At 38.4% G+C, this 15,286-nt stretch overlaps 1 protein-coding gene across 1 annotated transcript in view; it reads left to right on the top strand.

The window, feature by feature from the left end:
* Positions 1 to 347: 347 nt before the first annotated feature.
* Positions 348 to 15,286, top strand: part of ADCY6 (adenylate cyclase 6) — a 175,084-nt gene continuing 160,145 nt past the window's right edge. Inside the window, exon 1 of the mRNA XM_063426056.1 lies at positions 348 to 406. Within this exon, the coding sequence (XP_063282126.1) occupies positions 348 to 406 (59 nt within the window). The remainder of the gene's footprint in view (positions 407 to 15,286) is intronic.

The following is a 15,286-nucleotide window of genomic DNA, read 5'->3' as shown; positions in this document are numbered from 1 at the left end:
TACTGTAAGCCTTTTATTATCTCCCCATATCCTACACCCCCACCCTCTCTCTCTCTCTCTCTCCCCCTCGCGCTCTCTCTTTTTTTCCCTCCTTTGCCTATCAGTCTGTTTTCCCCTCCTTCCCTCCCTCTCCCTGTGTCTGTAGCTGGCTGTGCGGACCTTTCTCTGGGACAGAGGGATGAGGGGGGGCTGCTCTCTGCTGCCTTGCTCCCTGGGATGGTGGGGGCGGATTGCGGGGGTGTGAGGTAGGTCTGGGGGAGAAGGATTGCGGAGGTTTTTTGTTTTTTTTTCCTCCTCTCTCTTTCTAGGGAGGGAGCTGGGAGTTCTGGGTTGGTCGAAATTCAGCAATGCAGAAGGGCCAAGCTGTGCGGGAATGTGCTGGAGGCAAGCGTTTGGAGATCTACCGGTAATCATAGAACAGCCTGGCCACTAGAGGGCAGACCTTGTGACCCCGGCCGTTCCCTGGGGCATTGCTACATTGTATTCTGAGCAGTGTTTGTAGACGGAGTTCTGATCTGCTCTGGTAGGACTTCCGATATGTATACAGTACAGAGGTGTGCTCTACCGTGACCAGACTTCCTTCCTGTACGTGTCTGTGAATGTACACAGTGCTGGGATCTGCTAGCTTGGATCTGTCTCTATATATGTATGTATGTATGTATGTATGTTCACTGATGGGGCTCCTTCTGTGTTAACTGAGCTATGATCTTGCAAGGTATCTGCTATGTTGCACTAAGCTGTGATTATCAAATGTGTGACATGGAGGGAGAGATTTCTCCCCCCATGTACTAAACTGCTCTGCAGTGTGAAGACCATCTGTGTTTACACAAATCTCCAAGCTTGCAAGGGATATTGCCAGGTGTGACCTGTGGTCTTGCAAGGTAAAATCATATTAGGCTTATGTGAACAACAAGCTGTGATATTTGATGTGATGCTTTACTGCACAGACATGTTACAAGGTACCTGCTATAGTGATATTTCTATAGGTACCATTAGCTGTGACCCAGCAAGGGATGTTGGCCCATATGGGTTGTTTGTAAACATAGAGACGTGTTCTTGGTTTTTATAGATGTTGATTATGTAGGATGGTTGATGGGGTTTCTGTGTTTACATGTTGCTCTGATCTTCAAGTGACATTAAAGTATTTTCTGAGATGTGATCTACTAAATGCATACTGAGCTGTAATCCACACTCTAGGCCATCCGTACGTCAAAAGCTGGTTGAATTTATATTCCTGTTTCATCTCTGGTTTGCACATGGGTATCTGAGAATGGCTGGCATGTGGAGAATAATCCTAATACGGCATATAGCTTGCACATAACTGGAGGTATCTTTTCTAAATGGCAACAAGGGAATTGCAAAACGCAGCCTGAGATAGCAAGGTTGGAAAATAAAAACACCAAAATGTTGTAGTTAATTGAAAATGGTATTTCAGAATTCAGGCCAAGCTTTGACATGAGCGACGTTTAATTTTTTCATACTCACTATTTTGCTCAAAATATGCAATTAAATTTAAAGTTAGCTGCAATTCCCAGTTAGTTACACACAAAAATTCACTGTTTTTTTTTTGTATTGTCTGAAAAGGCCAATAACTTTCCAGTTTGGAAAAAAAAACTGCTGTTTAGTGAATGAACCTCCAAAATATATGTATTTATATTGTAGGAGGTAATCGTAAAGAATTTGTAACCAAACAACGTTTTGTGCAAACCAAAAATACATTCAACAGGCCTGTGTTTAATCTATGCCTTTACTGTTGTACACTATTTATTAATTTGTTCCTATTTATACAAAAGCTTATATATATATTTTTTAAACAAATAATACAATTAACAGTGAGATATTCAACGTTAAAAAAAGAAAACATATTACAAAAAAAAATAGCTCAGAGTCTGCATACTGACAAGTGCTAGTTTTTATATATATATATATATATATATATATATATATATATATATTTTTGGTTTTCTATTTTTTTTATTTTTACATTGTTTGATGCATAGGTATATTCCTGTGACAAATGTTTAATACTCCCCTCCCCCCCCCCCACTGGGGAATATACGCCGCTAATGTAATTCCCTACTTGCGCAAAAGCAAGTGGTACTGTAGTACCACATGCAGGCATTGAATTCTCCAGTCTAGGCATGGGGCAACATATATTTTAGATTGCTCTCCTTGGTACTTGTATTTTATGTATTTTGTTTCCCAACTTTTGTGTAATTAATTGGAGTTCTAAGTCTTCCTTTCTCTAGTTTGATAATGGCTAATGTACAAATATACAGCCACTAGTATACTACAGTGATTGTGCATAGTGACCTGGGTTCTGTAAACTCTATAAACTCTATTTGCAGCTTGCCAAAAGCTCGCAATATTTCTGTGTAAAGAGAGCTCCAGTAAAATGGGGAGGGCACAGCTTTGCCTGTTGCATACAAGGTCACTGTGCGCACGCAGAACATTATATTCCAGAAGCATTCATTGTTGACAGAAAGCTTGCGCCATTCTTCTTGCTTGTTTTGGTGGGACCTTCAAGACTAGTTTCTTAAAATGTTGTTGCAAATCACCCCAGTATACGATGTTATAAACTGGTTTTTAAATGGCTCTCGTTGTTTATTGAGCTATGACCTTCCAGAGAAACGTATCTGATTTAATATTCTAAAATGATTTATTGAGTAAATTTTTGTTAATTAATTTAGATCATAGGTTCACAAACCAATCCTCTACCATGAATGTCCTTCAATGAGCACTAGTCCCTCAGTCATGGTGCTTCCTTTGTGACAGTTCATTTATAAATGACAAAATGCTATGAATGTCGTTTTTGGGAGTAAATATACATGGTAAAATAAATTAAATCTTAATTACTTGCGCCTTACAAACTGTGTAGAGGTTGCCTCCATCTTAAGGCTTTATTCCTGCTTGTTTCTTTGTGTCTGGCCTACTCCATTGCATTCTTTTCTATGCAAATAGCACATATGTGTATGTACACAGAATCATGGGATATGTTCTGCACTTGCATTTTCATCCAATCTAAAAAACGTTGATTGGCTTAGAATGTTGAGGTTGGAGTAGCCCAGTGTCTCACAAGTTAGATGATATTGACAATGATCATGTAGAAGTGTTAATTTCACATTGTTAATGTAACTGAGGAGAGGGTGGTCACTTGGCACATGGAATAGCAACCATTTAATTCAAACAATTCCTTAATGGTTTAATGTCAAGCCAAGATCTCAAGGAAATGTGAGATATATATGTATGTATGTATGTATGTATGTATGTATGTATGTGTGCAAGTGCGAGAGTACAGCCCCAACATTGGCTCCTTGCAGGCGGAAGATCATGGCTGCACCCACGATAGGTTCAAGTAAGTATAAGTAACCTTTCCCTGTGTCCACCGGGCCACCAGATCCCCAGTGGCGCGATGTGGCTACACTCCTTTTATCCAATATATATACACACACACACCATTTTGATCTAATGTTTATGTTGCTTAGAGGTGTGATTTTTTTTATTTATTTTTTTAACATTTTTATTAAGTTGGATGCAAAACATTGTTCAACATCGCAAAAACTGATGTACATTCTCATAGGTCCATAATAGTACCAAGAGAGTATTTTTAAAGGGGTGTAGCCACATCACGCCACTGGGGATCTGGTGGCCCGGTGGACACAGGGAAAGGTTACTTATACTTACTTGAGCCTATCTATCGTGGGTGCAGCCATGATCTTCCGCCTGCAAGGAGCTGCTTTAAACAAAATTTTACATCCCTCCACTGCATATACGTTTTATTGAGTGAAATGGAACTTGAGAATATACTGGTGCTGTTGTTGTTGTTATTACTACAATACTAGAAAACAATACTTTTTTTTTTTCTTATCCACAATATACGATTTTAAACAAAAATGTTTATTTCCTTTTGAAGTAACAGCTGTTGCACATTAAGGAGCCTAAAATTATTTATTTATTCATTGTGCTAGGAAAAATGCATGCGCTGTTTTCTGGGGTTGGCAAAAAGTGCGTAATTGAATACTACAAACCTATCTCACTTCACAGGGCCGCAACCATCAGGTGGAATAACCTTTAATCCAGGGCTTGTCCAGTGTCCGTAGCAGCTAGGTTCTAGGCAAGCTTTCAGTAAACAGGCGCTCATACACCTTAATCCATTCTTGCACACTTACATAATTTACAACTGTCACAAGCATACCGCATCAGCCACTCTCTCACATCTACTCTATTAACCACACACGTGTGTGTGTGTGTGTGTGTGTGTGTGTGTATATATATATATACACACACACACAAATTCATGCGCAAACATTTATACATTGTAATATAACTGCTTTCATTCTACTCCACCTGCTGCTCTCCTCTTTTAGCTGAGGAGAGAGGTGATGGCATGCTTGCAGTTGGTCCCTGATGTTTGTGTGATGTTGGCTGTCTCTGCATGATGCTGCTGCAGAGACAGCTATTTGATCACTCCTGATCAAAATGCTCCTAATTTTTTTTTTTTTTTTTTAGTTTGCTCTTAGATTCCAATAAGCTTTTTCAAGCTCTGCTATAGTGTCCTTTTATTAATAACTGACTCATCTTGCTACAAAAAAAATCTATTTTGAATTAAAAGTGATAATGCAAAGGTAATGGATGATGAGCTCATATTGTACATAATTTAAACAGACATTTTATATTTGTATGTACCTGTTCAAATTATTTTGTGGGGATGTCTCCCCCCCCCTCCCCAAATGGTTTTGTTCTTAGCTGTGAATGATCAACTGTGGTCTGTTACAGAGCTGTGGCATGCAAATATTAAATATGAAAACTTCTATACATTTGCAAACATTAGGTACGAAAGCTTCAATACATTTGCAAACATTGGATTTGAAGACTTCCATGTATTTGCATTGAGATTATGTGATTACTATCCGGATCGTGGCTACCAAAATGTTGTAGGGAGTGTTGGTCTCCATATACAACTGCAAACCTTGGTTTACTCATTGGGTCAATATTTTATCCCAGGTCCTTGTATTGATAAAATTGGAAAGTAAGCAATCCAGATCATGTTTCCTCATGGAGGAATTTTATATTACTTAAATTGGCATCCCGTTTCAGGCTGTGACTCGAGCAATATACAATTCTGAAAGGGGCACCATAGGCACCCAGACCACTTCATCTCATTAAAGTGGTCTGGTTGCAGTCTCCCTGTCCCCATTGCAGTTTTATAGAATCTGCAATGTTTACATTGCAGGGTTAGGCAGCTTCTAGAGGCCACTAGAGTAGCTTCCTGCAGGCTCACGGAATTTAACGCTGTCAAACAAAGTTGGACGTCCTCACGTTTTGGCTGAGGGCGTCCAGTGTCTTGAAAACTCCATAGGAAAGTATTGAGTGAATGCTGTCCTATGGGGAAGGCCTAATGCACACTTATGATGATTTTTGTCTATACATTACATGGTTGTACACCGGGGTAAATTGTATATAGGCGATGTTTCCAATAATTTCAAACTTTACCTATACTTTTTCCTATAGTTGTCTTGAAACAGGTTGTTTAATTGGCTAATTTTTCATGTTTGGGTAGTGAGATTTTTAATTTTCATAAAATCCTATGTTTGTGAAGATTTAGTGAAACAGTAGCTCTGTTCATTTAGTATCTCATATTTTGAAAGAGAAACTATAGTGTCAGGAAAACAAACACGTGTTCCTGGCTCTATAACTTTCCCCTGCGTCAAGGACCCACCCCCTTGTGGTGCAGAAAGGGTTAAAAACTCCTGTCCCATAGAGCCACGAACTGATTCACCCACCGGCTGGAAGCACCCACAGACAAAAACCCTGAACAAACGGGCCCCAGTGTTAACGCCTATACAATGTATTGACCAAATGTATAACCAAGGACAAGTCTAATGCAATCAGAACTTGCATACCTGTTGACTCATAATGCAAATGTATGTGTACTAACCTATGCAATGATTCCTTTCTGTAACGATTAACGCTATGTCAAAAATACCAAACCAATAAACACAGAATGTCAACAAAAAAAACTCCTGTCACTTACCTGTCCACCTTCAGTGCTCCCGGGCCGATGTCAGTTGGTGGGGGAGACCTAATGCGCATGCGCTCACATTAGGATTTCCCCATAGGAAAAAAAATTATTTAATGCTTTCCTATGGGAATTCCGGTGACGCTGGAAGTCCTCATGCATAGCATGAGGACGTCCATCATCCTTTAGGCGACCAAACGTTGCCTAAAAACCCAGAAGTCCCTCTTGTGGCTGTCTGGTAGACAGTCACTAGGGGAGGAGTTAACCCTAGCATGTAAATTTTGCTGTTAATTAAAAAATTCAATAATTACCTGCTCAGGTTTAAGGGTGATGGGACACTGCACCCAAACCACTTCTATGAGCTGAAGTGGTGTGGTTGCCTATCGTGGGGACCACATATAAATACAATGGTTTACATACAATAAGAGACATATAGAGTATAATTTTAAAATCATTAGGTTTATATTTGATTTACATTCCAATTATAAATAAAATGTTGACAGGGTGTGGAATTTTTTTTATTTAGATCGAGACCTGCATAACCTTAATCTCAATCTTTTATTTTTTTTTCCTGTTATGACGGTCTACTTGTTCTGATATTAACTCTTGATTGGTGTTCTAGTCTGGGAGCACCTCCAACTGATAATTATAACATCCTTGTAGACATATGTCTGTCTATCTAAATTAACTGTGAGTGCTGTTGCTTTGGTTTGAAGGTAGATGAATGCAGATTAGCATAGAGAAAGTAGAAGTCAATTTGTTTTGAAAGGGATGCAGCTTCTCCTCCTGGTCGTTGCATTACAAGTAATGCATAGTTCCTCAGAGGCACCATGTGTGCTTGTAATGCACCAGCCGGGAGAAGGAGCTGAAGTTAGATATTGGTCTATATTCGTTGTTATCATCTTCAACTCCTGGAGCTTTGTCTTCTAGGAGCCACATCTATGTAATAGTAGCATTCATTTTTATGAATGGCAGAATCCGATTTGCAGTTTACATATCATTGCTATTTCTTAAAAATAATGGGGTATTTTTTGAGATTGTTTAAAGGAACACTATATTGTTAGGAATACAAATGCTATAGTGCCCCTCTCCCTAGTTCTATTCAGGTCTGACCCCCCTTTTCCAAACAATTAAAAAAAATAAAAGCATTTTAAGGTTCACCTCTCCACCTCCTGCGATGACTGCCTCTTCCGGCAGGGATGCAATCCAATCCACCCCTCTATATGATTTAATGCTTTCGTATGAGCTTCTGTGTCACATGAGGTGGATTGAATTCAGCAATGTCAATATTGCAGTTTCAGAAAAATAAACTACAATATTTGATAATGCAGTGTTAAAAGAACAGCACTAATGCACCCATACCACTTTATCTTTAGTGTCCCTTTAAAATCAACAATGGTGCTTTCATACTCCTAAATGCTCACTGGTCATAAATCCACCACAGTTTGATTTTTTTTGTGAATGTTAGGAATTGTTTCCTTTGCATTGCTTTCTGAATCCAGGGCAGGTGCAGGCAACCTTCCTCACTCCAGATGTTGTGGACTGCATGTCCCCTGACTGCATTATGGGGGTGTAGTCCACAACATCTGGAGTGCCAAAGGTTGCCTATCCCTGCGCTATGATACCTTTAGTAAGTGTTGGCTTTCATATGTGAGTTGCTAATGTCTGTGTATTTCTGATTTAAACTCTCCGCAGCTAACATTTTAGAAAGCTGTTGGTTTTTAGAGCACACGCTGCTGTAAAGTTAGGTTCTGGAGACTTTTAAAAATGGCAGCTCCCATACATATTGTCTGAATTGGTGTATGATTCAGCCTGACTAGTGTTAGCTACAGCCAGGCTGTATCCATTAGTCAGTGAATAACTTATAACAATAGACACATTGTTTGTTTGTTTCATACTATATGCTGTTGTCATGATGTTGAGAATTTCCTTCCAGAGCAGCCTATTCAAATATATTACACTTATTGTTTTAGGAAATTAGAAGAGTTAAAATGTCACATACTGTATGTTCCCTTTATTTAAAAGGATAGTCCAAGGATTAATATTACTGATTTTTAGGACATCGATGTTGGCTATGCAGCTTTGCTAATGGAAAGTGCTATTTTCGAGGCATTGTTTACATTTTGAAAAACTAATGATTAATAATGTAGAGCTTTTGACCTTTTTTTTTTTTTTTAGGTATGGTATTTAATGTGTAAAAAAAAAAAAAAAAATTTCATATGACCAGTGTGCCTTAAGGGCCAGTAATGAACTACAAATTAATAGTAGGCTTTTGTGTTGGGTTAAATATTAATGAAGGTCACTTTTTGTACATTCAAGTTGCTAATCACAATGCCCACATTTTAACCTCTGCATTCTTCCGATCCAAGGTAATCACATGGACAAGTTAGATAACTAAAAGTTTCTTATTTTCAAAGTCTGTGTTTTTATAACTGGCACTTGGTTTGCTTGATGCTAAAACTTTATTGTGGTTCCTTGATGATGTGTTTTTGTTACACACCTCCTATTTTCTTTTTTTTTTTTTCTGGACTCCACTTAAAATATTGGATCTTAAAGAGACACTATAGTCACCAAAAAATACTTAGCTTAATTAAACATTTTTTAGTGTATAGACCATGCCTGCGGAGTTGCACTGCTCCGTTCACTGCCATTTAGGAGTTAAATCTCTTTTGTTTCTGTTTATGCAGCTCTAGCCACACCTCCCCTGGCTATAACTCACACAATCTGCATGAAAACAAAATGGTTTCATTTTTAATCAGATGTAACTTACTTTAACCTCTTAAGGACCAAACTTCTGGAATAAAAGGGAATCCTGACATGTCACACATGTCATCTGTCCTTAAGGGGTTAAACGTTTTTATCTCCTGCTCTATAAATTGATCTTTAGTTTTATACAGAAGGCTCCTGCATGGTCAACAAGCTATTAACAGAGCAGGGGGCAAGAAGTTCTAAAGGAAGTGTAAACATTAGATGACTCTTTACAGGAAGTGTTTAGGAAGGCTGTATAAGTCACATGCAGGGAGGTTTGACTTGGGATGTGTAAACAAAGTGACTTAACTCCTAAATGGCAGGGAATTCAGCAGTGTGACTGCAAGCGCATGATTTTATAAACCAAAACTACTTCATCAAGCTAAAGTTCTTTTGTTGCCCATAGTATCCCTTTAAATTTCTCTCCTCGTGAAAATAACTAGTCAGGCTAGTAAATAAGGGTTTCCAAAAAAAAAAGTCTAAAGGAAAGAGAGAAACAAAAACCTCCCCACAGTCCGATACTTTATATAGTGAGTGAAATGTGTAATTTGCTTTAAAAAATGAAATCTAAAATGGGTACTAAAGATTTATTTGTACCCTGTCACTTTTTATTTGTTAATGTTTACATGTAGTGAAACTAGTACGTTTAATATTTATTATATTGATTTATTGCATACATAACTTGGCTTCAGGATGCATGTTTCTCCTATGAGTCCCCAGACGGTGCTGCTTTTAACCCCTTCAGGACCAAAGATATGAAAGGACTATTGTGCTAAAGGACTCTTGTCATCTTGAATGAATCATGGAGAAAATGAGAACAATTTTCATGAAGTGAAACATTTGATTTATTAGTAAAAAATAAAATAGCTGGTTCAGGATGTGAAAATAATTTTATTTTATACTTGTTCTATTTTTGACAACCCTAAACGGCGTGTGCTAAGATGAATATGCCATAAAACAGCTAGATTTGAAATTTGTACCTATAAATGTCCTTCTTTTACAGAAAATCTCTTGGCTCTAATCCTCCTACATTGATGATCTCGTCAGCCAGGAAATGGCTGGGTTCTCTCGGCCAATCATGGTCTTTCAATGACTTTCTATGCGCTATGTGTTTCCAGCTCACATTAATTGACCATTTTAAGTCTGACTCAACTGTATACTATTTAGTTTGCAATTTTCAGAGAACAGTATGAAAAAAGTGCAAGTATATACTTCAAACTGGTAATTCTGGGGAATCAAGGTTTGTTTTTAGTTTCAGATTTTATGCCATGATATCTGAACTGGAGAAAAAAACATTCTGGTAGTTTTTCACCTCTGTGTTCTTGTCTTAAAAACTGCAATCTCTCTGCAATTCTTTACTATGTCTGATTTTGTCATTTGGGTTGAGACATAATGTGTAATAATGTAATAGGGACTCTTATGCCATTGACTAGTTAGGTAAAGCAAAAATATTTTTTTAATTTTTTTTTTTTATAGAAGGTTGAGTCATACGAGCTACACATGTTATGGTGAAGAGATTGATCACTGTGTATCAATTTGCTATGGGTGAACAACATGGGGAGTGTAGTTCAAATTTTCTACCAAAGGTTTGTTGTCGCTATGATTGACAGAGCCTGCATGAAAAGAAACTGGTTTCACTTTCAAACAGATGTAATTTACCTTAAATAATTGTATCTCAATCTCTAAATTGAACTTTAATCACATACAGGAGGCTATTGCAGGGTCTAGCAAGCTATTAACATAGCAGGGGATAAGAAAATCTTAATTAAACAGAACTTGCAATAAGGAAAGCCTAAATAGGGCTCTCTTTACAGGAAGTGTTTATGGAAGGCTGTGCAAGTCACATGCAGGGAGGTGTGACTAGGGTTCATAAACAAAGGGATTTAACTCCTAAATGGCAGAGGATTGAGCAGTGAGGCTGCAAGGTGATGGTGAGAGGATGCGGGTTGAGGTGCCACAAATGGGAAAAAAATAAAGAATATGTAAAAAATATCAAAGGCAAGTTTCCTGGTGTGGCTTTCCAGCTCCATAACCCCTACAATAAATTCCACATGTTGGTGTTTCTTTATGGTTCTGATGGTGAAAGGGTTCAACTTCACTATTGGTCTGCACCAGACAAGAAATAATGATACAAATCCCCCTTAACACCACCCATGCTTACTTATATTAATATAAATATTACTATTTAAATTTTTTGGTCCCCCAAGCAAATTAGACTAAAACCACACAAAATGTGATTTTTAAAACCGTATGAAAGCAATTTTAATTATTCATAAATTGATCTAATCTTGTAAGGTGAGTCTTTGCCAGACAAAGGCAGAATTTAATAAAGGAATATTTGTTCTAAACAAAACAATAATCACAGTGCATTAACAAAAAAAAAAAATGAAAAACATATTATTTACACAATAATTACAAATAAAAAGGAGAAAGTAACCGAAAACTGAACTACTCACTTAGATGGCAAAGTAATAGTATTTTCTGCCTGTGGTCTTTGACCAGGAAAAGATTACGGCTTACTCATAATTAGATTTTGTCCCCTAGTAAACATATTAGACATTTGCCCATCATTAAATTTATACCTCCTGAATTAATCTCAGGATTCCAAGCTTGCCCAGAGTTGGAATAGGTGGAGGGAAGTCATATCTGTAGGAACAATAAATTACCTCTCCTGTCAGACCAACTTTATTCTCTTAATAAAAAAGTTTTTTGATTTAATTTTGTCTTTTGTGCTTGGCACAAAAATGATTGCATCTATCAATTTTTTTTTTTAGTTCCATGCATATGTCACACTTCCTACTTATGACCTAATACAGTGGAGTTCACAATTCCTTCCAGATGGCTTAAACTGCACAAGCGGCATTTATATTCCTTTTGTAGTGTTTGCATTCCCTATTCTAAATTTGCACAAATGAGGCATGATTATTAATATGTGGGTTATTATTAATGTTTCTTTTGGATATGACACTAGAAGACCATGTTTTTCTTGAATGGTAGTAGGCATTAGCATTTGAATAGAACTCGCTATCTAAGAGGGGATATAGGCAATTTGGTAGGTTAGGCAGTTAGTTTACATTGAAGCTAGACATAGAGGCAACTCATGTAACATCTCACACCTTGCAGAGGAGCTCAGGAGTCACAGCTTTAAAAGAGGGATTCATGTTGTAAACCTTCTGACATCTATCACATCCCTATTCAATCAAATTTAACCCCTCTCATTTTGAAATTGACAATGCCACCTCTACCAGGTATCCAATTCTTGTATACAGTACATAAATCACATTAAATGGCTATATTCTAGAGGGCAACAATGAATTATGCACCCTTGACGTGATATCCTCTACGTCTACATGTTGAGACGTCAGCAGTGAGAGACCGGTCTTTTTAATTCTTAGTCAAGATGCGAAGTATTGGAGGAAGTTATGAGGTATCCTAACATTGTGATAAAAGTGACGATTAATCTTTCAAAATGCTTTTTCTTTTTCTTCAGATGTTGGGAATGGATTCCTATGACTGTACAATTTACATTACAAAAAATGTTGCTTTATTTTTATTTTTTTTAAAGCTGAAAAGGAATAGCGAATAAAAAAAAAAGAGTTTACACACACTTATACAAAGTAAACATTGAAACATCAATGGAAAGTTCCCTATTACCCGTGATGAGTAATAAAGATTCTGCTTTCCATATACCTAATATTAAATGGATTCGAACTTTAAAATTCCTGTCTAGTAGCCTAACATTGTAGCTGATAAATATTTACTCACTCAATCCTTATTATGACATTAGAGGTAATGGGTTTGGGATTAGACTACTGGTCACCCGACTAGTTAAGACACACCCATTGCTTCCTGCTGGCAGCAGAACCTCTACAATAAGCTCTAATGGTCATAGTGATTGAAGTGTCCCTAAGTCTGCTGTAGTGGTTATGGTGCCAGGAATTCCTTGATGCCAGTCCACAGTAAAATTTTAAACATGTTTAGTACAGTTTGACAATGTCCTGTCAGGCACCCAGGACCGTATCTTCTGCACCCAGTTCTCAACAGCCAGATGCATACTTTACAACTCCAGCGTCCAGAGAATCGTATGTAAAGGGTGTGGGCCAGTGATGGAATCACATCAATGGCTCCATTCAAGGGGAGCAGGTCCACATAAATGACTGGCACTTTAGCCTGGGGTGAATGCAATGCCAGGCCAACCCATTGAGAGCAGCTCCTGCAGGGTCCAAGTGGCCTGAACATATCGCAAGCGTGTCTATTGATGCGCTTGGCCATGATTTTGGGAAGAGTTTCCGGTTGTACCCAAAAGCCGGACACCAGGGAACCAAGTTGAGACATGACCCGAAAATTGACTGGATGGGAGTAATGCGGATGTTTCTGTACAACAAAGCACAACTGATGCAGGACTGTGCTCAGCTGATGTTCTCCGCCAATGAGCCTGGTCCTGCATGGTTCTGATTTGTTTTATAGACTACCTACTGTGGGATGGCACCAGGACAATCCTAGCACCATATCCACTATACTTCACTGTTGTGGTTATGGTGCTTGGAGTATTCATTTTTAAGCTCTGTTTTTTTAAGTGATCAATCTTAGAATAAGACAGCTGCCATTTCTAAAGCTAGACAAATATTGTAAAGTAATTTCCAGCTCATAGTTGTAGTTTCTGTTGTGTGCACAGTCATGTTGCCTTTCTGTTTTTTTGGAGGGGTGGGTTGTATATAGCAGAAGTAAAGACTTTTGTAGTCCTGTTCTCCGAGTTTAGGATTAAAATGTTTATTAGGATCTTGTTGGTGAACGCTGGCCACTACGAACCTAGGACATTATGTGGGCAATAAATGGACCCATAAGAAATGTTCAGAACTCTATTATCTTGGCCAGTAAAGCAAATTCTAATGTGATCAATTGATGACAGGAAAATAAATTGGAATTCACTAGTTGCATAATTGTACATATGTCCTTTCCATGGTCAGCTTGTGGGTACCCATCCAACCATTAAAAAATAGGTTTAAAGGGCCAAGTTTGATACCTCTACAGCAGAGACAAATATTCCTTTCCAGAAATGCATAGGAAGTGCTGTTTATAATACATTGCAAATATAACCTCTTTACGTGCTGCCACATATGTTGGAGCTAGAGCAATTACTATATAACTGCATATTTAGTATACATATCCAGTATTTACCACTACCTGCTACTGCACCATCTGGTAACATTTCTCTGCTATATGGCAATATTTGTATACCGTCCTGGTTGATAACGGTTTTGCGTCCTTTTAGTTTTCTTCTCCTCATTTCGGAGAACTGATCTCCTCCTTTCGGAGAACTGATCTCCTCCTTTCGGAGAACTGATCTCCTCCTTTCGGAGAACTGATCTCCTCCTTTCGGAGAACTGATCTCCTCCTTTCGGAGAACTGATCTCCTCCTTTCGGAGAACTGATCTCCTCCTTTCGGAGAACTGATCTCCTCCTTTCGGAGAACTGATCTCCTCCTTTCGGGGAACTGATCTCCTCCTTTCGGGGAACTGATCTCCTCCTTTCGGGGAACTGATCTCCTCCTTTCGGGGAACTGATCTCCTCCTTTCGGGGAACTGATCTCCTCCTTTCGGGGAACTGATCTCCTCCTTTCGGGGAACTGATCTCCTCCTTTCGGGGAACTGATCTCCTCCTTTCGGGGAACTGATCTCCTCCTTTCGGGGAACTGATCTCCTCCTTTCGGGGAACTGATCTCCTCCTTTCGGGGAACTGATCTCCTCCTTTCGGGGAACTGATCTCCTCCTTTCGGGGAACTGATCTCCTCCTCCTTTCGGGGAACTGATCTCCTCCTTTCGGGGAACTGATCTCCTCCTTTCGGGGAACTGATCTCCTCCTTTCGGGGAACTGATCTCCTCCTTTCGGGGAACTGATCTCCTCCTTTCGGAGAACTGATCTCCTCCTTTCGGAGAACTGATCTCCTCCTTTCGGAGAACTGATCTCCTCCTTTCGGAGAACTGATCTCTTTGTATGATCTTGGCGTACATAATTTTTTTTTTCTTTTAACCCTGATCTGCAAGCATGAAGTTAGGCACCAATGAGTAGATCATTTTAAAGTCCTCTTGTGTTGGTTGAGTTATACATACATGCCTTGGGTACCCCACACGTTTTTATGAAGAGCTAGTTACGAACACAAAGCTGAAAGATAATTTAATTTTTTATGTCCATATAAAGAATAGTTTTGATCTGGCAACTCCTAATACATTCCTCATCTGAGATATAAAACATTTACTGCAAATGTTTTCTTAGCACTAAAAGCATTTCAAGGCTTTAGTTTTAAGACTCTCGATCCAGTAAGTTTAGTAAGTTGTCCTTAAACAAAAATCTCTGCCAGCTGTACTAAATAAAATACTTAAAGATACTTAAATAAAGATTCCCCCTAGGAGATAAAAATCTTTTGTATTTTTGTAGTCCAGCAGTGTTAAACTTGAAGCAGTATTTTTCGCTTGAGGATTCTTTGTTCTTTTCATTTTTTTTTTTTAACAAAATACTCTC

Source organism: Pelobates fuscus, chromosome 1, assembly GCF_036172605.1.
Source record: "Pelobates fuscus isolate aPelFus1 chromosome 1, aPelFus1.pri, whole genome shotgun sequence".
NCBI classification, from domain to species: Eukaryota; Metazoa; Chordata; class Amphibia; order Anura; family Pelobatidae; genus Pelobates; species Pelobates fuscus.
Note: the sequence above shows the minus strand (reverse complement) of the source record. Positions and strands in the feature narration are given on the sequence as shown.